A 27,019-nucleotide genomic window follows, 5' to 3' on the forward strand; every position below is an offset into this window, starting at 1 on the left:
GGAGGAAAGAGTCTTAGTGTGTTTTTCATAAGGAGGTCTTTGTAATTTTAAGTTATATCTAATTTGGCGTAAGATCAGAAGATGTCATAATTTGTTTTTCTAATATGAGCTTGAAAGATGCTTTTTCAATATGCATGAAAAATGCTAACTAAAAGTTTGAGGAACTGAATCAGCCTATTAACAGTACAGTTGGTAGTAAATAAATTGGTAATCATTGGCCTTCATTATTACAATAAATCCATTAATTTCTGGAGCATTACATTTGAGAATAGAGAACGTTGTGCAGAGTCTACTAAGGAGAAGTTCCTTGAAGTTCTCAAATACTAGGATTTTGCATTATATACTGCCATGCTACCAATGACAACCAGAAAGGGGTGTAGGAGTCACTTCTGACAGTTTTCTGGATGTTCTGGCCCAGTGGATTGCTACTTATAACTTAAAAAACAAAAACAACATAAAATCTCACTACATAATGTCAGGATAAGTATTAAAATCAAAACAAAAATATCACAGTTTATTTTTCTTGTATAAAAACTCTGGGATATTTATACCTTAATGTCCTCGTGTCCTTGATTTATTTATTCCCTCAATATATCATATAAAAAATAGAGAATTAGGTGGCAGGGACCCTGGAATCTGATGTGGAATCTCACTAAGGCCTCACTAAGGCCCTGTTATAAGTCACTTAACACTTCAGGTCTGAATTTTTCAAATGTGAGTTGAAAGGATTCAGTTACTGAATGACTTCTCAGGCCCCTTTCTGCTCCAACACTCTGGGAGATTGTCGTAGGTGTAGTATTCAAACAAAAGGCAAATCTGAAGGAAAGAGTTTTTCTGCTGAGAACAGCTACAAATACAGAGTAGATCAGCCTACTTCACTTAATTCATTGGCCAAAACCAGGTATGCCTGGCTTTCAATTGGTGACTTAGAGAAGGGGGAAAAATGAGTCATTTCAGGTGCGGTCTATAATATTTCAATATTTAACATTATACTAGAGTTTTCCTATTCATTTTGAATACATTTACCAGGAAACGTAACTATCTTTTTATTATTAATAAATGCTAAGTTTCTTAACTTGCTTTTTGTTTCTCTTTTGAACCTTAATGTCTGTTCAAGTTAGTAAGGATTGATTATGGTATTTGGAACAGCCATGCTCTTCCACTTACAACTTGTTAACTATAGAACTAGATGTACGTTGAGGTTAAGTATATTAACATTTCATCGTCATTTCAGTGTTCAGCTAAATACATTTTATTTGCAGCAGTTTTTCTTTTCCACTTTGATGTGAATGCGATTTTCAGAAATTTAAGAAAAATAAGATATGCTTTTTTTAATACCCCTGAAAGATTACTCTTTCTAAGGCATAACAACTATATCCCATCTACTGACTACTTCATAAATGTGAATTTCTAAAACTGACATTTCAAGATCTTATATAGAATTTTCTCATTCTATGTCTTATAGCCTCATCTCCCCCATATAATCATTTCTGTTTTAAAACTGGAACGATTGGTCTTTATGTTAAACTGTCATCTATGTTCTCCTGAAAAACAAACAATCAAACACCAGGAGTCCTGTAAAAATTATTCCTACAAATACCAAGGATTATAGGAAAACGGGGTTAGGGTAGGTCACCCAAAATTTATGCAACATTGTAATCAGAGCACTCACAAACATAGTAACGACCAAAATATTATCATAATTCAAAAAGGTATGCTAAACATTTTTAAATAAATAAATATTCCAGTAAATATAGAACTTTACCTTAAATGCAACGGGTGAAGGTAGTTTGATGGTAAGGAGTGTAAGGATGGGTTGAGCCTGTTGACTGACTGTCACAGTAAAAATGCACAATTATGGAGGAGAACTGGGCATCGAACACTTTTTAGAGTGCTTGGCCAACCCAAGGCCAAGTTTGCGGGTGACTGGGTACTGTGTGCAGTCTGTGTGTGGGTCTAGTACTCCTGATCTTGGTGTTTTCAGCTGTGTGGGTATACTTTACTGCCTTTACTTGGTGATACAAACATTAATATCCTGGGAAGAGCTGTTATGAACACTTATTGAAATCATTTTCCCATTTGTCAATCCTGTATGAGTGAATTCACATTTGTGAAATAAAACATTGGTTTCCGAGCCTTCCTAACTTTGGTCTCACTCATCCCTAGCACTCGAATGCTCTCTACAGTCTACCTGCCATCTCCTCTTTTGGACTTTTACTCTGTGTCAAGGCTCACATCAAATGTCACATCCTGCAGAAAGCAGATCTTAATGCTCATAACCATAGTATACTATGAGTGTACCCTTTTAAAGGGACTTTTGTCATGCCTTGTGCTTTGACTTTTTTAGCATTTCCCTTTTCTTCCCTTCTTGGCTCTGAGTTTCTCAATGCCTAGGACTGGACCATATTCATACTAATATCAGGAAATTGAAAATGTGAATCACTCTTACCTGAAAAACACCCTACACACACACACACACACACACACACACACACTATTATAATTATATTAATTTACATAATATTTTATATACTGAAGGCACGGAGATCTTTGCAGAATAGATAATTAGTGATGTTATATTAACACATGTTATGTATTGCTGAATAGACATTTAAATGTTTTCGATGTTTTGTTAATAATAGGCTTTTGAAAATCCTACTTATACATTTACCAAAGACATGTTTAGGGAAAAGTTGGTATTGATTTGTGAGCAACAGAATATTAATGTGGACCTCACTGACTTTGTTGCATTGAAAGAATTTTACAGATAATCATTCCATGTTAGACTTTATGGAATATTATTGACCAAACCATGTTAAACTATAAATGGGTCAGGCTTTCAAACTGTCCTCGGTGCCATGTTGACAAGCCTTTAATGACAAGATAGAGTTGGAGGTTAAAACTTTTAGAGAGAGACTTTTTTTTTTTGAGGGGGTGCTACTTCTTCTCTGAAACTCGAGAGATGATGAGAAAGATATGTGAAGGACATTCTGTCACATTAATGGGGAAATTGGGTCTTGGCAAGGAGTATGTGCCCTTTAAGTTAGAAGTAAAACAAATGCAAACTTCTAACCTATTGATTTTAGAGTTTCTATGTGTATATATTAACCTACCATGTATTTAATTTACTTTCATTAAAATCATTATAGGCTCAGTTGATTATTAGGCTCTAAGTTTCATAAGCCGAGAAATCCTCGACTACTAGCTAATTAGTCTATATTCTCTACTCAGGTTTATATAATAATATTTATTCTGCAGATATGCTTTGTAAGTTTCTTAAATATTTTTAATTGCCTACATTTTAACCTCTCTATTATAATTGATGATGTATATTATGGCACTTTCTTCTGGCTTATCTTGGCCCCTTCTTCTTCTTTTGCACTTAAACAGAATCTTCAAGGCCCATGGTTTCCACTTGAAACACCAAACCCAAGGTGTTATTTGAAAAATCCTGCAGGAGATAACACTTGCACTAGGGTTCTATATGTTGTTATAAATATAAGTGGCATGATTCCAGGCTTTGTGAAGGCCTGAAGCTTAATTATTATAGTTTGAAAGAAAGCTCTCTTTAAAAGAAATTTTGACTACAGGATAGCTATATGCATGATAAACCTCCTGGATATGAAGGAAAGTTGGAGTGGAAAGAGATAGTAAGTAGCCTTAACTGATTGAGGTTAAAACACGTGACCTTTGCAAATTTTACAAAAACACATCACTATGTAAAACTACAGCTAGAGCAGCTCCCAGGACCTTGGAAATTGCCTGCACAAATTGGGGAAGAGACTTGAACTTTCATTAGCTTCATGGTAAATTCACCTTTGAACGTAATCACTTCAAGCCTGTTCTTTATTATCCACATGATAACAGAATATTGCAAAATAAAACTAGAGCTTTTATGATGCACAGGTCAGAGCATCTTGACTAACCTGACAGTACATCCTTTGCAGTCACCTTCTATTTCTCGGAAGTTCCACAACCCTATAGGCTTGCTGTCAAAGAATGTTTCTCCCATACAGCCGGTGAATGTAATCACACGTACAGCATCAGCCTTCTGCAGAAAAACAATATAATAGTTGTTAGAATTTGTAACTTCACAAACAAACCTTTGCATACCCGTGCGAGTTATTAGCAGGAGAATATGGAGTATTCTTCACTCTTTCTGATATTCGTGGTTTGTACCTATTCATATTGTATCCTCACAGATCCTGCTTATTTTGTGCTTTATCAGTTTATCACCATTAGTCAATAAATAATTCCTAGCTTCTGACTTTAAGCGAGCTGCTTATCGTCTTTGAGATTCTATTTTATTTTTTTATTTTTTGGCTCTAACATGGACTTATTAGGAAACTAAGTTAGGTAATTTACTTAAGGTACCACATTCAGCACCTAACACAGAGTGGGTGTTTATTAAACCTTAGTGCTTTTACACCACTGAGAACATTTCTTCCAGAGATCCTGAGAAAGGGTACATCCTGACCACACACAGGGAGAGAAAAAGTTCGCATGTAAATTACCCTATGATTATGCTGTCTCCAACTTTTCATTTCCTTTTACACCCAGGCAGGTTTCCAGGGCAGGAGAATGAAGGGAAAGAGTAAATTTGTAAAAGAATAGACCATGTTGGTTTTGTTTTCTGGTATACACTGCAAGGGCCTGACATCTAATAGAGCCTCAATAAATATTTATTGAATGGCAAGCCTGATACCGTTCTCACAGGGAAAGGTCTTCAGCTTGATATATGACACAGCCATGAAGAAGAATGACATGATCCACTCTAGAGAACCTTGCTGTAATTTGAACAACTGTTTCTTTTGGCACTGACATATTACAAATAAATGCTATATTATAGTGCCTATAATTTTAGAAACATTTTGCCAAACCTAACTCACATTTATCTAAATAAACTAGGGGGCAAAGTGAATTGACATGTGTGGGTTTCAGAACAAATATAGGAAGATGGTCACTGAACAGTTAAAATTTGTAGTTATAATTTTAGGTTAAACTCATCAACATGTGCACCCTTCTCCCACTGTGATCCAGTGGAGATCTGCCTTGTAGAATGAATGTTCAATGAAGAAAGAATATAGAAAGAGCCACTGGCATTTGTAAGTCAGACAGTCCCTGGGATTCTCTGTCATCAGTCAGAGCCCCTCGTAATGATCCTACTTGTGGATGCTACTCGCTTTGTGCTTTTCCTTCTTGCATCCAAAAAAAATACTATACTTGGAATAGTATTCTTGGAATTCTTGCTCCTTCGAATTTTCATCAGTATGTGGATTTAGTTACTTGTTTTCAGCTTTCGATTCATATTCTGCTGTGGCAGTTGCCTTGAAATTCTTGGCCAAAATGCTAAAGATTTTCTATAGATTTCATTTGTCTGTTTTCTTTTCCCCTGAGACTGGCCTAAGAAAGTTGCTTTGTGATAGTGACATGTAGATAATAATAAAAATTATTTAAGGTGAGATTTAAGGTGCGACTACCATGTCTTACGTATTTGTCATAAATTTTATGCACATAATCTCACTAGTCATTGTGGCAGTGAAACATGATGATTAAGTGGGAAGACTCGTGTGCCTGTGAACCTGTGTTCAAATCGCAGCTCTACCTTAAATTGCTGTGTGACCTTGGTCAGGTCATTTAACTTCCATCTTATTTAGATTCCTTAACTAGAAATAAAGGAAGACAACCTCCTTCTGGGGTTGTCATGAAAATTAAATGAGTTAATTCATTTAAATTAGTTAGAACATTACAGAGTGCATAGTAATGGCTATGTCAGTGTTATGAAAGTTTATTATTGATATGCAGGCAATGTAAATATTCTCATCTCCCTTTTCTAGTTGAGACAACTGAAGCCCAAGGGGTTAAGTGACTTGCCTAAGGTCATATTTCAGCAAGTGAAACAGCAGAGAATCCAACCTGAATTTGATTTCAAAATTCATGGCTTTTGTACTGCTCTGCACTATCCCTGTATTTATCTTTCTTGAGAGGAGAAAAAGTTGGCAATACGACTATATATTTATATGTAGCATATGCATTTATATGCGGTTCTAAGAAACGAGGATGATTTTAGTGTGGAGTTGGGGAATCAATTACAATCCTTTCAGAGTCACATCTCGTACACAGAGCCAATAAAACAACCTCACTCTATATGAATGTTGAGTTCTCATAAATTTGAGGTCACCCTGACTTTTCACATTTTCTGACTAATCTCATCCCAGGATAATTCTGACAAGCCCAGGATTATCCATTATATTTGGTTGTGCTTTTACATCTCACCCACAGGTCGTTTTCCAACACCTAAATCCCATTTAATCAGCACAAACTTCTTTAAAATGCAGGCATTTTGCAATTTGCAATGCACAAGGACCTGTCATGAAACGATTATGAATATTAAGCGCATTACTCGATAAGAATGAGAAGACTAACTTGAAAACTTTTAAAATCGGATCATGATTTGAAAACTTACAATTCCTGTGATATTTCCCAAGGTATTCATAAATATTTTAATTAGATGTGAAGTTGAACTTTATAGCATTTCATATCAATAAATCATAAATTGATTCAGAAAATGGAGCATATTTAAAAAAACACTTTGCTCTTGAGGCAACTAAAACAAGAATATATATATATATATAAAAATTGCTGCCACAGATTAGGGCAGAACAACTGTTTAAGTAAATACCCATAGGCTTAAAAATATTGTGTTTCCAATGCTGAATACTCAAAGAAGAAAATTCTTCCTCAACATAAATTCCTGTGTTCATAAACACAAATTAAGGAAAAAGTGGTCAATTTTTGCAGAGCTTTATCGGGCCTTCCCCAAAGGTAATCATGTAAGGAGTTGTCCACAAAAATGAAATAAATGGGATCAGGAAGAACACATTACCTTCAATTTCCCAGTCAAGCCACCAACGAAGAGCATTGCATTGGCATCTACATCTAGAATTGTATACCCTGGAGGAGACGCTGAGTGGTATGTACTGGGTACAATGCTGGCTTTGGGTCCATCCAGGGCCCTCACAGAAATACTTCCATTTCTCCCAGTTCTTCCAGGGTACATATTAAAAGAAAGTGAAAAAAAAATACAGAAAATGGAATACGTATCACACAGCTGTAACTTCAGACTGAGAAGGTATGAAAATGTAGAGACTTGTTTTGGAACATTTAAGAGATAACTGGGTGCTTAGCTTCAAAACTTCCAGATTCATTAAACTGTAAATCAAAACCCAGAGTCTGATCTTTGCTGGATGTTTACTGTCAGATTCAGGGCCGGTGAGAAACATATCTTGATTCTGCGTGTGTCCATTGATATAAAATGACACAGCAGCAATTAGGTGATGGAATTGATATTGTTACATAAAAAGGCTTTTTCCTGTTGCTTTACAAAACAATTTGCTATTTACCAACACATACTGTTTAAACAAATTTATATTACATCGTTGAGCATTTCGTTGAATTTAATTCAGCAAGTGAACCCTGAATAATTCACCCTTCTGCATTACAAACTGTATAATTTCTCCTAAAATCCCTTATTATATCTTGAGTCCAGATTTGCTCAAGTAGTCTTTCTGGAATTGTGCATCTTTTATTGTTTGGCATACCATTTTCATGTATATTGTATAATTAATTGCTAGTCTTCAGAGCTGCGTATACAAATTGTGTACAAGAATTTCACTTTTAAATTTAATTAATATAATTTTGAAAGCTAACATTATTGTATGTCATTTTCTTTTTTTAAGTGATTGATTTCCATAAATTGTTAAATATGAAAATCTGATCTCGTTTCTGAGACAAGCACTCATAACAAACTTTAGTGTCATATTTCTCCCTCTGCTATCTCATTTTGGCAATCTTTTAATCTTTGAGGGTTCAGTATTAATTGAAATACATGGAAACAACAGAATGAATTTGTCAAATAAAATTCTTCTTTAACAGAATATATCTCTTCTGATAAAATAATTGTACTTTGTAAGTATAAGTATTCTGAAGTCCTTAAAATACTTAATCCCCTGGCCCAGCCCTACAACAGGGAAGCATATTTTGTCTGTCTGTCTCTCTGTCTGTCTGTCTGCCTGTCTGTCTCTCTCATACATACACACACACACACACACTCTCTCTCTCTCTCTCTCTCTCTCTCTCTCTCTCTCTCTCTTTTACTGAAGATCTTACAAAGGAATCAAAGATGTTGCTTCTCATTAAATTTTCTTTTAAACATTTTATGATGGAAAAATTTAAACAAATACAACACAAAATGAAATGCTATGGACCCTTCACCTAGATTCAATAATTACCAGATTGTTGATCAACTTCATCTCTAGCCCTAGGCCTTTAACAATAAATACCTCGGAACTGTTAGATGCCCTAGGTGTAGTACAGAGTTAAGAATTAGGAGAAGAGAAAATGAGGGGAAAGTACCGAGGATAAGAATGGGTTCTCTAAATAATCCATACACTGCTAGAAGTTAATTGAATTAAAGCTTCAAAGATAGAATTAATTAATTTCATGTTATTTCCCCTTTTCAGTAGTGTGGACCTGACATATATTTGTGCCATCATTCAGACATGCCTATAGGCAAGATTGCTACATAGACTAGAAGAGGAACTGTGCACGCCAACGGCAGGCACCTACGGCAGTTCTTAGGCTCTGGCTTGAGCTGAATAAGGCTGAGTTGCAGCACTTCTGCAGGTGTGGTGGTATGACTGAAAGCACTGAACCTCAAAATTCCTATAGGACAGCCAGAAGAGGGGTCTAAAATAAACTGGTCGCTCTGGTCAATACCTTGAAAGTTTGTCAGTTCCTAACAAAGACTACAAAGATTCCCATTCGCACACATGAGGTCTACATACGAGGTCTGACGATTAAGTTCGCGAACTCATTCTAGAAAAAGTGCTATATGCCTCATTGCTGAATATCACTACTGTCGCCTTCAAAGTACTCCGCGTGCAAAGCTAAGCACCAATACCAGCGCCTAGTTCATGCTTCAAAGCTATTTTGGAACTCTTTTTCTCGAATGGCCATCAGAGCTGTCGTCGTATTATCCTTGATGTCCTGAATGCCACCAAATGTCTTCCTTTTAATATTTCCTCTATCTTCGGGTAAAGAAATAAGTCACTGGGGGCCAGATCAGATGAGTAGGGAGGGTGTTTAGCCAGTTATTTGTTTACTGCCTAAAAACTCCCTCACAGACAGTACAGTGCCATGGATTATAGTGATGCAAGAATTGTTGGTGAAAAGTTCAGGTCATCTAACTTTTTCATGCAGCCTGTTCAGCATTTCCAAAGAATAAACGTGGTTAACTGTTTGTACAGTTGGTACAAATTCATAATGAATAATCCCTCTGATATCAAAAAAGGTTAGCAACATTGTTGCAACAAGTTCGCAATCTTAATTGTTAGACCTTGTATACATATGATAAAATTTGTATACATACATAGCTACCTTCTTGAAACAGAGACAGGAGTTTTCTTATAAACTGGTAAACTACTTCGAAGTTCTGTCATTTAATTATCTTAATCTTTATTGAATTATTTACCTTGATGCTTCAATACGGTACCAATATGAGTCATCAATAGTCAAATCTGGATACTCTACACGACCGACTCCAGATCCAACATCCCAGAGGAAGCTTACTTTGCCTTTACGCATTTCTATAGCCAGAAAGTCGACCTAGTTCAGAGAAACACAAAAACAATACATATCAGACATAAAGCACCCAGAAAGAGAAGGCCAGAAGAGTCATTTTCAACAGGTACTATTTATAGATAATTATTTACAGAAATAATCAGAAGCCTCATGATAAAAATTCCAAAATAATTGATCTATGTATGATTATGTATGATTAAATAATATTTTATTATTGTGTCTTTAAGGAAACAAAAATACTGCAGAGGAATATGTGTTAATTTAACCAATTCTAATTAGGACTCATTTTGAGACAAAAGTCTTTTTTCACTCTGATACTTGTGGTAGAGATAAAAGCAAATAATTGGATTCATAATTCATTGTTTTCACCAAGGGCGATGAAGTTTTGGGAGGACCATGTGTGATTTTTTTTTACTCAAGGTGACCCAAAACTTCTCACCTGAATTCCAAGTAATGACTTATGTGATGAATGGTCTGTAGAAAAAAAGTCTTACTGATTTTGGAAGGTACCCATTCATGTAAAGTCAAATGGTTCAAATGAAAGGAGTTAGAACATTTTCGGTGGGCTTTTGTAAATACAACTTCTTTGAGTCATAAATTCAACATGTATTAGAAGAAGAATTTTCATTGGTAAAAAATTAGTACACAATTTGCCATTTTCATTTAATGTGAAAGTTCATTGTAATTTCTCAGAGAAAAGTGAAAAAAAAAGAAAAAGTTTTATTGCTATTAGTCTTCTTAGATAGCTGGATATGGAAATCTAATTCAAAATAAATGCTAGTATACTAACAAATGAAAGCAGATGTACCTAAGTACTGTAAAAAAGTTTTCATTTCATTTGCCTTCTAGCTTAATTTGGCACTTTAGAATTTTGCGAGGTAATATTCAGAGGTTTTCAAATCTGAAAGGCTACATTACACAATTTTGGGATTATGTTATTGGGTTCTATACATTTTCCATACTACCAGGATTAACCTCTGACTATACATACACACAGTAAGCCAAGAAAAGCTGAATATGAGACTTACAAATTTGGCACTTCCAAGGTAAAAAAGGAGGTTGTCAGCAACAGGTGTCTTTACATTGACAATAATATTATTGTAGCTTCCTTTCTTGATTTCTGGCTTGTATGTTCGAATGCAGTCACCTCCCGAAGACACAGATACTTTGATCTTCGAGAAAAACAAGGTACAAAGAGCCAAGACTAAATCTCTCAGAAAGTTTAAATAGCTCCAAAACAACCACAGAGCCATCATCATCTCTTCTTTGAAGTTATTTTTCTACCATCAAGTAGTATCATTAAATGCCCATATGCAGACACTATTATATTCATTAATGAGGTCAGAAGAGTAGCATTTTGACAATAAGCTGTTCCAAGTCCCATGTCTTGTTAGCACACTACTAGTTTTTGAAGCATGCAACTAACAAATTCTACCTTCAAATGTTATCCTTTATGAACATGGGAACATTAGCAAAAGGTGATTTTACATGAAGCTAAATGGTAATGATCTTTATTAAGGTCTTTTAATAAAATTTTACCATTCAAATTCCAGCGATTTTGGTATCACTTCAGGTAGGAAACCATTTTTCTTTTAGTTTTCAAGAGGAAATTACCTGCCCTCCCTCCCATGTTCTTACAGTTGAAAGAGGCCAAATAGATTTTATTCTAGATGTTCTAACAATAAGAAGAATATTAATCATTCTACTCAGGACATACATTTCAGAACAAATTATACCTTTTTATTAAGTTTCCAGGAAATGAAACAGAAATCATTTCCAATGGCTATCACTACTAATGTATTTAACAACTCCTTTTACTTTGGACTAGTACTTAAAAATTACTATAAATTGCTAGGAAAGGAATTCCTATGTGAATAGAACTGGCACTGTTCACACCAATTTTCACTTCCATTGAGGGAGCCTTTCTTTAATCACAGATAACACTAGCTGATTATTTGATTTAATTTCCTTCGGTTCAGATGCAGCATCAAAGGGGCACTTTCAGGACAGCAACGCAGTTGCTTAGGTTCAGAGAGAAACTGTCACTTCGTTAGTGAAAGTGCCCAAAGTAGCAGGCGGAGTTGGAGAGAAAATGTGAAACTTCTCCTTGTCACTGATTCAAATTCCCAGCTTTGGGAAGACTTTTGGCCCTCACTAGCAGTGAATTTCCATTTTCTCGTCCCTTCTAGCATTTTGTACTACTCATATAGTTTTTACAATTGGAAGAAAACCAACTAGCATTATTGTTATCCCCATGAAAAGCGTTGTGCAGACTCTAAACAAGGTAGCCTAGGACATTAAACCAGTCTCTATATTATGGTGACACGCCTAATTAGCATAGGGGTGTTGGATGCAATGGACCTCCTCTCCAAGGGTGGTGTAGACTATATTGAGAAGGTGCTAGATTCAATATTGGCTGGGTTTCAAAGGGAAAGCTAAGGAAGGATTTTTGATTGTGACAAATATGCAAATTAATATATGTTTGAGAACCTCTGGGGACACGGCAGATTCACTGAATCTGCTATAGACTCTGCATAAGTCATGTGTTTATATACTGTTTCTTCAGCTAATTTGCTATCCAAATTATTCTTCCAGTGGAAGAAATAGTGTGCTCAAAAGAAACAGGGGCTCACCCCAGTGGAGCTCTGTGAGGTGGCCTGGGGCTGGAATAATGTAGGAAGCCTTTTGCTTAGACTGCTTTCCCAGTGCTTGTCTTCCCTGTAAAGGTGAGGCCCAGTCTGCTAATCGAGGGGCAGAGCACTGGGGTCCACTCTGGTCCCCAGAGTGTTTGCTCTGTGTCCTGGAGAACATAATCTTCCTAGTTGTATGGTTTTTCATTTAGGTATTTAGTTCTCTGTTCTACAAACGAGGGAATTTCCCTTTTACATAAAGTGCTAGAAATGAATTGCCGAAAAATAGAAGCAGGAAATGTACAACTTTTCTTCAGGATGTTAACACTATAAAACAGATGTGCAGTGGAGGTTGTCAGAGGATGTTACATGGTAGATGAGAATCTGTGCAGAGGGTTATCCAAGGGCTTAGAGATAAAAAGAATAAAGTAAAGAAAGAGAAAGAGGCTGTAGTAGAGGGCAGGTAGGGGAAGTACAGTCTTCAGGTGTTTTAATGTTTAGGAAAAGGTGTGGGATATAGTGAGTTTTTAGGAATTTACAGCAAATGAACCAAAACCATCATCAGAGAAGACCTTGGCACTCAGCAAATTTAATATCTGAGGCGGGCTATAAGCCCCATTGACATTATAAGATCAAAAAGAAGAGATCATGGTCTGACTGGAATTCATGAGTAGAATAAATTGAGCAATTTCTGGGAAGAATCATATCCACATCTCTAGTGGGGCTGGATTAGTAGTCAAAAGTAAATATGTGTGTAGTTTGTTTTATCGTTATTTCATGTATGCTTTAGAGGCTTGGCCACTGTGTAATCTTATGTTTAGTTTAATCACAAATAACTTACTTTTGTTTAAAAAACACAATATTATAATCCTCCTTGGTTACTGTTAAGAGAAGAAAAGACTGAATATGGGTGGAATCAGGACCGTTTGGTCACACGATGAGTTTCTGCCCTTGCTTAAGTATGTCTGATAGAAATGATAGGGGATTACACGATTGGTGTATTGAAAAGAGGGTGGCCGAAGTGTAGAAGACAGCATTGGTACCAAGGCCTAACTGAACTGATGCAACTCCATTTGAGAATTAAAAGTCTAAGAAGGTAGCTGTTTTACAGCTAAGGGTATTTAACGTCACTAGGAGTTACAATCAATCTGCTTTATAGAACACTTTATGTATCTAAAAAATATGGTTCTCTGAACAAAATGATGCTGTAATACCCAATATGCCAGCGATTAATCTTGTAAAGTAACCTATCGGTCAACTCTTATACATTTATATACTAAATCCTCTGCATTTTCTGTTATCTGTTTTATGGTTGTGAACATACGCTCAATACCTGAACATTTCAAACTGCCCAAGCTGTTGGTAACCAGTCCACAGCTACAAATTTCTCCATTTAAAAAGTTTGTGTTTTTATTTAAAATTATTGCTGTTTATTGCTATTTATTATTGCTAATTATTAACTAACTTAAAACAGGGAAATATAAGTATAGCATTTATAAATTTCTCTAGAGGAAAGCTCTAGGATATATCCCTTATAAGAGGGGAGAGATTTCTGAAACACAAACATCTTCTTAAGATATTTGGTTTGATCAACTACTGTTATTTCTAATATGAATCTTTATATGACTTCTAAACAAAAATCACTAAGCATTAGGTATCTTTAAGGAATTTCTCCTAAACATTATTTACCAACTTATCATTGTGAACTCAGTTAAACATTACTGAGGATCCCATTATTATATCTATTGAATTTTCAGTGCATTTTTTATCCACTAAAAATAGGTCATTCATTTACAAAGAATACCAGCCACTCAATTTCAAAGTCAACAAACAAAAAGAGCTACTTTAAAATAAACGTGTTTAATTTCTTGGTCACATTGAATGTGTGTTAGGGCCATATCCAGACACTTATGCCAGATTACAAATATGTTTATAAATCATGCAAATATCATGTCTGATTAGAACAAAACTCCTTTGAAAAAAAAAAGGCTGCTTACATATTTCCAACTTCTTATAAAAAGTAAGGTACTTTTTTTGTAACTTTTATTTTCAAAAGTGACTGAAAATGTCCTTAAGAGGCATGGACAATGGTCACTTTTTCTAGCATTACTTTTATACCTGTCTTTCATTTTCTGTTTTGAGATAGGTTTTATATATTTACATGCCAGAATTTTATCTTTTTCCCCAGGGGGTGGGAAGGGACAGCTCTCATAACTGATAAATGTTTTAAAATTTATTTATAATGAAGACATAAATATATCCATATTTTACCACTTGACAACTAACTAAGCCAGAGAATGTGGCTAAGTATGTGATTCACAATAGAATATTTACTACTGTTCCTTCTTCAAATGTAATATTGCAAAGCATATGAGTGGTATATCAATCTGTTCCTTTCTCTTGCCACTGCCACAGTTGGGTCTCTTACTAAATTTGCTTCCTTCTTTTTAGTTTTCTCATCTACCCCACAAACTATTTCCAGATTCATATTCAAAAAGCCCAGCTCTGATTATACTACATTTAATGGTCAAGAACTTTCAGCTTCTCCTTACCCATAAGGTTTATTTCAGGTACAATTACAGCTAAGGGCAATTGCTTAACTTACCATTCCGGGTCTGACAAGACTTGGCCTCCATTGACTTTTCCAGTTTAATGTTCATTTTACCAATAATCTTGGGAAACTAGATTGTTCTTTCATGAAATGACCCTGAAACTGTCTTCTCTCTCTGCCTTGACTCAAGCTATTTCCTCTTCTCAGAATGCTGTCTTTTCTCCCCCTCCCTCCTTGACATCCCCACCCCCCATGTCCAACACTATCCTACTTCAAGGCAGTGTAGCTCAAATCCCCCATTTCAGGAAATCTTCTGATCCCTTCTGGAGGGGATCTTTCCTTTCAGAACTTATATCACTTCCCATTGCTCATACAATGTAGCATAATATTCTGCATTCTTTTTGTGTGTACATATCTTATTTCTTCTACTACATTATAAACTTTACGAGTTCATCATTCATCTTTGTGCACCTCACAAGTAGCCTTGAACATAGGAGATGCTTTTTCTACATTGACAAAATCTTAGACAAAACTCCAAACCTTGGAGTGACATGTGATTTATTTTTACCTGTGTTTCACATATACAATAATCACCTGTCATCAGACTGCCTACATGGTTTTCCTATCATAGCTCAATATCGTAGCTCATATGTCTTCTCAACCCTCTCTGCTTCTTTTATTTGAGCTTAGGTATATCATCTTCACTAATCTTTTTGTCATTTTCTGAGTTTCTCTTCAGTCAGTCATGAATTCCTTTTCAAAGTATACCTTGAACTTACTGTCATGGTCTTCTTTAGAAGATATATATTATATTGTATTGTATTATATTATATTATATTATACTATACCATACTGTACCATACTATACCATACTATACTATACTATACTATACTATACTATACTATACTATATTATATTATATTTATAATGTATATCTATATATCACATATAATGTGTAATATGTGATATATAGATATATAGATATATAGATACATATATATAATAAATTGTCACTCAGCATAATATTCTTGGCCACTACTAAATAAATATAAATTGATGGATTAAGAAATGTCCTTTCTGGTCATTCTAGCTCCATAGTTGTTGGGAAAACATAATTTTTGAGAAGGAAGACTTAGGTATTTAAAAAGATTTGAGTTTAAACATGACAACGTGAAAACTATTACTTTTTCCTTCTATTTCTAAAGGCATCATGAGATGACTTTACTTGGCCAGCTTAAGTTTCAAACTGGCACTTAACAATTCTGTCCTGGTTCATGAGGATGCTACTTTCTAGAAAGCTGTGCTTCTATCCTAATAGTCTTCTAATCAAAGAGCCTAATTTTGAGATAACTTAGGTGTCTCCTATCCTTACTCTAAAAAAACGAAAAAACTGAAAAAATTGTTTGTAACCAAAACAATTTTTGTTATTGCTTATACTCAGACAAAATAATATATGTATGTGTATATATATATATATATATATATATATATATACACATATATACGTATATATGTGTGTATATATATATATATACACATATATACGTATATATGTGTGTGTGTGTGTATATATATATATATATATATATATATATATATATATATAAATAATGTTCCTCTTTGCTTTTAATTCATATAATCTTGTTCATTCTTTTCTGCTACAACCCTACTGGTTGGCTCTTTTTGGTTTCATCAAGAGCAAGGCACTCTCATCCATGCTTTTTTAGTATACGAAAATAAGGTTTCCATTCTTGCTATTTGTATTACTCTATTCAAACAATAATAAAATATACCAGAATTTCAATCTCTAAAACAGTAAGTGGTGATCATTCTTCTCAAGAAGTGTCTTTTGAAATTTATTAAAAAGAAAAAAATTTAACCTACGATTCTCCACTTCCCCCTAAAATAACTTCACATTAATGGCAAAGAACCAGAGATCATTTGACAGGATACATTGGGGGAAGGCTTTTCTTCTGGGAATAATACCCCAAACAACTAGCTACTGATACTGAAAATAAAAACAGCTTACAGAATTGGCTTGTTTCCGGGCTTGATTTATCAGTTCCTTTATCTCAGAGATGTTTTTCTTCAGATTATCCTCAAGTTCCTTGATGGGTTTGAGCTTATCTATCAGTCGATCAGCTTCTTGTTCGAGATTTTTCACAGTGACATCTGCATCTGCAACTGCATAGAACAAGATTAGCACATACCAAACACACACACACACACACACACACACACACACACACACACACACACACACACAAATGCATAGTGCAATGAAAATAGCAGCATGCTCAACTAAATTATTGAAATAATTTCATCTTATCCACATGACAAAAGCAAGGCCAGGGTTGTTGAAGCAGCTTGTGATGGTAAATGGGAATATTTTAATTGGGGGTCAAGAAGGCCATAGGAGGAGATGTTAGAGAAAAAGAGGCAACATTGGCTTTGTGATGAAGGTGAAAGCTAACATTGACGGTTGAGAATATTATAAACTTAATTTAATGCTTAATTTCTAGCTTCTGCCCAAAAGCTAACCTTTGCAGAATAGAACTTTAGTCATAGAATCAAGGAAATGAAAGTGTCTTTAAAATGTCATTTAGTGTGTCCAAGCCAGACCTGTATTTAAATCAGGCTTCTCACATAAAATTAGTTTTCTTTCTTTTTCTCACTGTCTTTATTTGCAATCTTAAATAGCGAACCAATCAAAATATCTTCTGAAAACCCTTCAATGTTGAACAACCCTTAGACTAAAGACCTATTTTGTACTTTAATTAAATCTTTCATGCTGCGGTTCATTTTCATTTTGAAGAATAGTTGATTATCCTGTTCTCTATATTATGTTGAACCATATTAAACTGACATTTTTGTAGGGGAAAAATGTTGAATATTAATAATTTCAAAAGGGGTTTAACGTTAAAATAATTGAAGGTTATCACTGATCCATAGAGTTTCAACATGTGCTTTTCATAGGATGGCAAATGACACATGGAAAATCAATTATCCTATCTCTGGGATGCTGGCAGCTTTATCTAAACGATATCATCTATTATCTGATTGAGCATGTATTGTTCTGTTTTCTGTCATTGTGAGCCTGATGAAAAAGTAAAACTGCTTAAGGTCTAAGGTTATATGTCCTGCTCGACTATGACTGATCCGCTCTCTGGCTGACATTGCACCTCTGAGAACTAATCCTCAAGAATTAATCAAATGTGCTCAAAACGAAGGAAATTATTATTTTAAAACTAGGTTTTGAAGTATTTTGAACTCATGCTCATAACTATGAGTTATATTGTTAGTGATGTTTAAAAAGAACATAGGTCTCTTATCAACTTTAAGTAAAAGAGTTACTAAATCAAGAACTGAGTATGTTCTTCCTGAAATGAGGTTATTGGGCTCAAAGCTCTTGTTACATAATTGTATAGATATTCAACATAAACACAGTTACCCTTTTGTTTTGTACACTTTTAGTAAACCATTTGTCCATTTTTCCTTTCCTTTAATTCTCCAATATTATTCTGATATTCTACAAATTATTCTCAAATTGAGGGGAAATGATTTAGATTAGATTCATGAGAAAGAAAAAGGAGCTAAGCAAAGACTACTTAGGCGTAGGTGAATAATAAATAGATCCTTTTCTTCTAAAGCTCCCAGATGCTTCTATCAAATGTTTCAAAAAGGAATCTGGAGGCTCTTCCATTCCCTCTCTTTTTTCTCCTCTATCTCCTAGAGCAGTTTAAGTCATATGGAAATTATCTTCTTGAAGGTTTAAAAATAAATCATCCGTGATATTGAGTCTGATGCTTTCTTGTATAATAGTTTTTGAAAACTTTTGGCTTTCTCCCATAATTATTTGACTGTATAGATTTTTAAATCACTTCTGAAGATAGGTTTTTATAACAATGTTTTTCAGGAAAATTTTCCATATCTTTTAATTTTTAAAATTTATTAGCATAGAGTTTTTCCAAATATCCCTGTATGTGTTAAATTTCCTCTCTTATCTAGTTATATCTCCTTGAGAACTTTGCCTATTTGTGCTTTATTTTTCTTGATTAAGGCTGCAAACATCTAAATTTTTTTTTTTTTTTTTACCTTTATAGTCCTAAAGATTCACCTCTTGGATTTTTCAAGTCTATTATTTTTCTGTCTTCTAATTCATTAATGTTTTTTTCCATCTTATTTCTTTTAGTTAATTTTATTTGTCTAACTTACAGAATTGATTGTTTAAATTATTTCAATACTTATTTAGTTATGTAATTGCACTCATTTTCCACTGAGGAGAGCCTTCTCAAGTTTTGATATATTGGATTTTATTATTATTATTTTTTAATTTGCAGTTTTGTTTTTTACTTTGAATTTAAACTATGGGATGTTTAAGAGAGAATATCTTATATGCTCATTTGTTAAGGTTTCATTTTATTTATTTTATTACGTGCTTTTCCAAATACTATTCTCTAGATGCATATCAAATACATCCACATAATAATGTTTTGTACAGAAAGATTCTTTTTGTATATCTAGCACTAATACTGTAACACAGGGAAGAATAGCTATATAATGTTTAAAGCAATACTAAAACAGGGCAACATGCAAAGCTGAAGCTTTTTGTAATAGGCAATCAAGCATAAAGGTTACTAAAAGATAAGTAAGTAAACATATACATACTGATTTCTGCAGGTAATTTCACATGAAAGTAAAGCAAAAGAAATTAGAAAATTCATGAGAAAATATTTTTTATAGATATTATAAAGTAGTGACTATCAAAAAACCAGTACTATCCATCACAGGTACTAATCACAAATGCAACTCATTTTAAGTCAAATCAGTGTTATCAAATAAAAGTACACAAAAATGTGTCATTTAGAGGACATTGTCCATATTAAAAGAAACTTCTTTATAATAGATAGTAAATAGACCCAGTTTAATTATTATTATATATAATTAACTATCTCCATAGAGGATAGGATCAAAAACATTACAGAAAAGGCTATTATCAGATGAGAATCAATTTGAAATTAAATAAAATGATATCTTAAATTACAACGTAAGTAAAAGAGACAATGATACTTATTTTAAAACTCATTTTCATTAATTTTTCAGGGGGAAAGGTGATTTGGCATGCATTTGAACCATTTATTCAGATGAAATCTTTGAACTACATGGAGAAGCTATATCTGGACTCTTACATAAGAAAAAAAATTGTGTCCTCTCTTTTTCTCCCTTGAAGAAATGGCAAGGAATAAATCCTTCTCCCTAGGTCTGAAGTGCATGTTATATGTGTTCATACTCTTCCTTGCTCATGAGGAGGCATGCAAGTAGCAGCTATTATTTCATCGCATCGTTAGCATTTGATTTGAGGGTAGGGTGCTGAAAAATCAGGCTCTGTTCCCCCAAACAGCATCTCAATTATACAGCATATGCTGTCCACAACAGGGTTTTTGCTGTTGTACTCTACAAACATTTTGACACTCAATAAAAATGTTGGTATATAAAGAGGGCTAGTCTCATGAGAGTGACAAGTACAAAAAAAATCAAGCATCTCCTTTGGTGAAATCACATACTAAGATAATGTTTTCTCACTTGACAGAATAGAAAAAAAAATCCTAATATTTATTGACTACACTTAATCATTTAAATTATCATTATATTAAGTTCTCTCACATTTGTCAGTAAATCCTTACTAACTCAGTACAACTTAATGCAATATACAAAAGACTTGAAGAAGTATTCTTGGTAAACTAGATAAATGCTTTAATTTCCTGAAAATGCTAACTAAGTGGAATCTAAATAATAAAATATAAATATTTTTGAATTTTAATGTATTTCTAGTTGATACCATTTTAATATCGTGTTCTAACAGGACTGCTAATAAGTATGCTCCTTGACTGCTAAGTTCCATGTTTCCATGAAACTTCACCAACTTTGAGGACAAAATTTCCCAAGTATAACTATATTTTCAATTATAATAAAGGATTAAAACATATTTGGCATCACAATACTGCATATCACGCAAACTTTGAGACGTCCTAATTTCCTCTCGGTTGGACATAACTTGGATGGATAAAGCAGTGGTGCAAAGCTGGGATACTTGGACTCTAGTTCTGAAGCTTCAGGACACTCAACTCCTGAGCCCAGTCCATAAAACAAGGAAGACAGAACACATCACTACGAGGGTCTCTTCTGAGTCTGATAGTAGGAGTCTAGGGTATTTTTACAGTGTGAAGAAATAAATGACATAATGAAAATGAAAAAGAGACTCTTACTGTTTCTCGAAGGATCTTTTACCACAGCATTTGTTTTGGCTACACTGTCTGCTAGTTGATTGTAATTCTTCTTCAGGCCATCAAGGTTCTGGTGGAGATCTTTAATCTGTGCCAGCACGTCTTTTGCTGTGTCGTTGGCTTGTCTTGCTTTATCCTTAACGGCTTGCAGTTTAGCGACTGTGTCTGTCAGCAGAAGTGGGTACGAAAAACAAAACGAAAGGTCTGGAGTTAGTGGTTTAATCCATGCTTGTCAAAGTGAGGCTGCATGTACAAAGGGAAAGGCTGAACTTTGCTCATTCATTTGTAGCAAACGGAGTAAATTTTTAGCTAAATTAAAATTTCTTGGGGACCTTTGTTATGAATTCCCAATTAGCTCTTAAGACGACAAAGTGATTATTCTAAATGTCCATTGTAGAAGGGTATATTGTGATTGCTGCTGAACATATTAAAGACAGAAATTTATCCACATGAGTTATATAACTTCATCAAAAGTAGGCTTCAGATTTAATCTGCACGTCCAAGGGGTTTTAATGTATTTCAATTTGAGGGTAAGATAGAACATTTTTTTCAATGTTAGACATGTGTTCGTGTATTTATATATATTTTTGGCTTTGGAATTTTCTACGTATGTTCTTACTTGCTACTGAAGAGGTGATATGAAAACCTGGAAAGTTACTTATGTTTATTTAATGACAAAAATCAAACACCATTAAGATTTGAATATTTCCTATGTTGTATAAATATATGCATTTGTTTTCATGATCATATTTGTATAAAAATAATATACTGTACATAGAGAAGCCTACTAGTATGTGTAGATTAGTGGTTAAGACCACAGGCTCTGTGGAGTTCAAATCTCACATATGCCACTTTTAACAATGGCCTTCAGTATCCTATGTCTCAGATTGTCACCTGTAAACATGGGCATAAAAACTGATTCACCTGGTAGGATTAGCATGAGGATTCTACACACTTAGCTGAAGCATACAGAGTAAGCACTCAATAATTGTTAGCAACATTTGTTATTATGTCATGATATGAAAAATACAAAAAGAGTCACTCTAAAAGAATAGTGCTTTCAGGAACTAATACCAAGCAATAACTTCAACTACTTGAAATAGGTAGGAAGCTACTGAAGATGTGGTTCAACTGTTCATGTTTTTGAAAGCTGAAACATTTAAGGAACTGAACTTTGCCAAGAAATATGTGTTGAGAAAGTTGGCTCCCGCCTGCTGTAGGTACAGTGAGAAACTGCCACTTTGTGGTAGTACATCAACAATCTAGAAAACAGTGTCTATATGATTTTATCCTTTTCTGCTAACCTAAGATTTCCAGGGCTGAAACATGGAACAACAATGCAATACTAACATGGCTATATTTTCCTTTTTTGTAACGTAGTCTTACAGATGTCAGCTAAGGTAACAAATGATAAGGAACATCACAGTGTAAAGTATGGTTTCGTTTCTCATTCTCACAAAGAAGAATTCATACGTGAGAGAACCAGTATCTAACGTCCTGACAACAATATACATGTAACGGTAGACAAGTGGTAATAGATAGAACATTCTTTAAAAGTTCAAGTCAACTGACATAGTTTGCAGTATCCTTAGTGCTTACCATTTGGAATTGCTGATAACTTTCCCAAAGTATCATTCAGAGCTCTCAGGAGATCACCGTTTCTAACATGGGCATTTTCTGATTTGGTTTTCAAGCCATTCAGACGGTCATCATTTTCTGTGAACAGAAAACAAACGAGAAAAAGGATGAAACACTTCGATTTAAATTGTTACTGAGCTTATACTTGGATATACAATTTCAAGGTATTTTAATACACAGTTAATAAAAAGTAAGACAATTGATTTGATTCATTTAATTTACTGGCATCTATCCATAAATATATTTCAGATCGTAATATAAAGACCATTTGACACCTCAGCATATTGAACACTTATGTTTTCTTCTTGGTACCTGATCTCTAGCTGACTTCTTCTATGAAGAAAAACTTCAAAAGAATCAGTCTTTTACTGATTTTGTAATGTTGTCTTCTTGACATCACTCCCATTAATGTCACATTAAAAAATATATATTACCAAAATGGAACATTAAATTAGCTTTTAAAAATCCCAAATAGGGTTGTTAAACAGAATCTCCCAATTTCAGTAAGCAACACTTATTAATATTTGTTTGAAACAGATATACAAATAAAAGGAATAGAAGAACAACTTCTTGAACATTTCTGGTAATCTGTCATTTTTTAAAATAGAGAAAACAATATTTTACAGATCGCCTTCAAATAAACTTTATGTAAGCTTTTTCTTGCTATTTTTGCATGCTTTCTTTAAGATTAAAACATGTCACTTTCTAGATATAATGTAATATTACAAATGTAAATTTTCCAGTTTCTTTCTACTAGTTTTTAATATTGTCAAAACGTTAGGTTAGTTTGTATTGTAATTATACCTAAGCCGTTCAGAGTTTGAGTGTAACAATATAAAGAGTAAAACTTATAAAATGTTTTAGGGGAAAGAAAATAAAGATACAATCTGCTAAGAATATATGTTTAGAAATATTATACCTAAACTGCAAATATATCGTAAGATTGAATCTGTCTTTCTTTTCCTACATCATTTGCTAGTGAATAGTAGAACTGGAAAAATGAAAGATATAAAACTCTATGTTTCCTACAATACTTTTTACTTCTTCTGACTGAATAAAGCAGATTGTTTCTTGAATATATTTGAAATAGTTCATTATGTCATACTATTTGTTCCCTTGGCTGATGCATGGTAATTGTTTAAATTTACTCCACAGAAATGCAAAACATAAATAAAAGGCAGAGTCCCCAAGTAAGGAGGCACATTGAGAAAGGACCAGGAAGAAGGGGGTGCCCTAGTTCTGCCTGGTCTGGCCTGGCCAATACTTAGTGATAGGAATGACCTGTAGTCGCTGAGCGTGTGTATGTTGTGAGCATGTTTACTGTTTGTCAGCTTTGTTGGATTATTTTATTTATTATTTTATTATTTTAATCCTTATAGCAACTTTTACCATGTATGTACTATTACCATCTCCAATTTAGAAATGCGGAAATTGAAACTTAGAGAATTTAAGCAAGTTTCCTAAATTTGCATGGTTAAGAAAAGGTAGAGTTGGAATTCAAATCCTAGAAGTCGCATTCCAGAAATTATGCTATTAACTACTGCATTCTACTAGAAATTGGCATCCAAAACAGGGATTAAGAGAGCATATTAATTAGTACCCTTCCCACCTCTGCTTGCTCTCTTTTTCCCTCTCTTTCTTTTCCCCTATCTTTCCTCTCATTTTCTCCTTTATTACCTTAAAAAAATTAGTCACAGTTAAGGAATCTAATGAGCCTCACATAAGCAATATATAATCCAATTGTTATGATTCAGAGAGGATTAGCAATACCTATATGCAAAATGGTAGGTAAAGGTACAAAGTATTACACATTTTTAAAGAACATGAGAAAAATACAGGAATAGGTAGTTCACAATAAAACACATACAAATAATCAATTACCAAATTAAAATAAAGCACCCAACATTATCATAATTAAAAAACTGTAAAGCAAAACAATAGTGAGGTATAATTTTTCATCTAACAGATTGGGAAAAGTTAAACATCTGATAATACCAAGTGTTCACAAGGGAGTTGGTGGAAGTGAAAAGTGATGACATTCTGTAAAAAACAATTCAATAAATTTATTAGAATTTTAAATAGAAATGTTTTTTGACCCAGCCATTCCATTGCCAGATACTTATCCTACAGATATACTTGTAAAAGTATGTCAATATATATCTTCCAGGATATTCATTAGATCTTTACTTGAAGTAGCAAAAAAAGCTCAGAATTAAGGGACTGTTTATATCAATATGGTATATCCACGCAATGGTATATATTTCAGTATTTAAAAAAGAATCAGAAGAGTAGGTGTTGATATAAAAAAAATCCTTCAGACCTATCTAAGAAAATAAGCAAGGTGCACCATATACAGAGGGTGACAAAAAATGTATACACATTTTAAGAAAGTAAAAAAAAAAAACAAAAAAAAAACAACAACAAAAAAAACTGTATTAAAATTGTAATACTCAATATATACCAATAACAAAAGATGAATACAGGTCACCTTTGACTTCTGCAATAAAAGAGGTGTTCTAAGTGGTTACCATCAGCATCCAGATACTTCTGATTATGGTGAACTACTGCTGAGCCACACTGACCAAAGTGTCTACTTGTATAAATCGTTTTGGCACCCCCAGTATATGCTGATACATAAACAAAAGTTTGGCAGGGTGAATCCAGTGGTGGATAGGTGGGGAAGAACATACCAGAGAACCTTGACTGTACTTATAACAGGTAGGAACCAGGAACAAAAATGAAGGGAGTTAATGGTGGTGTGAAGGGTGGTGTACTAAAACCTTTCATTTTATACCTGTGCTGGCTAAATTGTTTTCTCTGTGCAGATATTTCTGTTTTTTTTTTATTAAAAATAATTAAAAAATACTTAAGCATCCTGCACTAGGGCAGAGTTATTTGCCAACACGAAGACTGTTGTTTTCGTCACTTCCCTGATGCCCGGAATGGGCAGACCAGGATTGACTACATCGCGCAGAACAGAGTCAAAACAGTCTTGATTTGACTGTGTGCTCACTCCGATTAGAGTTCACGCTTCGGGGTTCTTATAGGAACTGAGCAGGTCACTGGCAGCTGGAGAACAATTGTAATTTATTGTCTTTCATCGAAGAATAGCAAAGGGAAAAGAAGATAGAAGATTCTTAACTATCAGAGGTCTGGATGTGAAAAAGAGAACTGAACATATTAATTAATGATCCACTCAATTTCATATAAGAGTTTTATAGGCAGACAGATTAAACCACTATTTTACTACAGTCATGTAAGCACATAATATTGTTTAATGCATCTGTTTTTAAGTTCCAAGCCAAAGACTTGACATCACTGAAAAACAAAGCATAAAGTAGTCCAGCAAAGCATGGCTCTAAAGTATCAATATGTCCATTTCAGTCACTAAGATATCATTATTTTCAATTCTAGTTCCTAAAAATATACTTTGCAAGTAATTAGATTTTCTCCTCTGTCAATCACAACTCATCTTTTTTTCTTTTTTCTTTTAATATTTCTGCTATTTCCACTGTCATACTAAAATAAAATCTCTGGATAGGTTATTGAAAGTAAACTTTCAGAAATAAAGCCAGTCTGGTTATGACTCGGATATCTATATTAATTTATTGAGAATAGTTAAAGAGATGCTCTTTTGTTATTAACTTGGAAGTCTTCATCAATTAAGAAAATGGAATGGTACAAATTTCTTGATTGGATTTGACTTTGAAAATAGCAAAGCATTCAAAATGTTCTGGCAAGAAAGATGTTCATGAACAGTGAAAAAAATTCATTTTAAAGGGCATCACTCTTTTATACTACTTTATGCATTCTGATAGCAAACCTTGGCTGTACAATCAGATCAGAAGAAAGACTGATCAAAAGAACATTGTTACTACTGTCTCTTAAGTTCCAAAGTATTAATTTTGATCCTCCACTTTCTGTATTAGAAAGTCAAAATATGAATATTTTGACCTGACCTGATTTCTACGTTTCAGCTATTTAACTCCGATTCTTTCTTAATTTATCCTTTTCTACATTCTGATCATTTCTTATTCTGAAGTAGTTTCTAGAATTTTTCAAACCAAGTCTAAACATTTTATAGCTTTGTCAACAGAATTAGGTGAGTAGAAGCTGTGTATAGAGAAGAATTGCAGAAATTAAATTGGAAAACTTACAAAACTATAGCAGTGAAAACAGAAAAATAAGCACTCCACTGGCTTTAAATGAAAAGATATATGAGGTAGAGTGTAGCTACAGCCAAAATATAAGGAAGAATGCATGAGGTTCAGTT

General features: G+C 33.9%; 1 protein-coding gene across 2 annotated transcripts in view; it reads right to left on the reverse strand.

The window, feature by feature from the left end:
• Positions 1-27,019, reverse strand: part of LAMA2 (laminin subunit alpha 2) — a 531,205-nt gene that overhangs the window by 48,447 nt on the left and 455,739 nt on the right. For both annotated transcript variants that reach the window (XM_081040014.1, XM_081040013.1), the window contains 7 exons: positions 22,708-22,824; positions 21,091-21,273; positions 16,854-17,008; positions 10,671-10,814; positions 9,533-9,666; positions 6,887-7,046; positions 3,927-4,051 (listed from right to left, as the gene is read on the reverse strand). In XM_081040014.1, coding sequence (XP_080896140.1) covers positions 3,927-4,051; positions 6,887-7,046; positions 9,533-9,666; positions 10,671-10,814; positions 16,854-17,008; positions 21,091-21,273; positions 22,708-22,824 — 1,018 coding nt within the window. The remainder of the gene's footprint in view (positions 1-3,926; positions 4,052-6,886; positions 7,047-9,532; positions 9,667-10,670; positions 10,815-16,853; positions 17,009-21,090; positions 21,274-22,707; positions 22,825-27,019) is intronic.

Source organism: Rhinolophus hipposideros (genome assembly GCF_964194185.1).
Source record: "Rhinolophus hipposideros genome assembly, chromosome: 3".
Lineage (NCBI taxonomy): Eukaryota > Metazoa > Chordata > Mammalia > Chiroptera > Rhinolophidae > Rhinolophus > Rhinolophus hipposideros.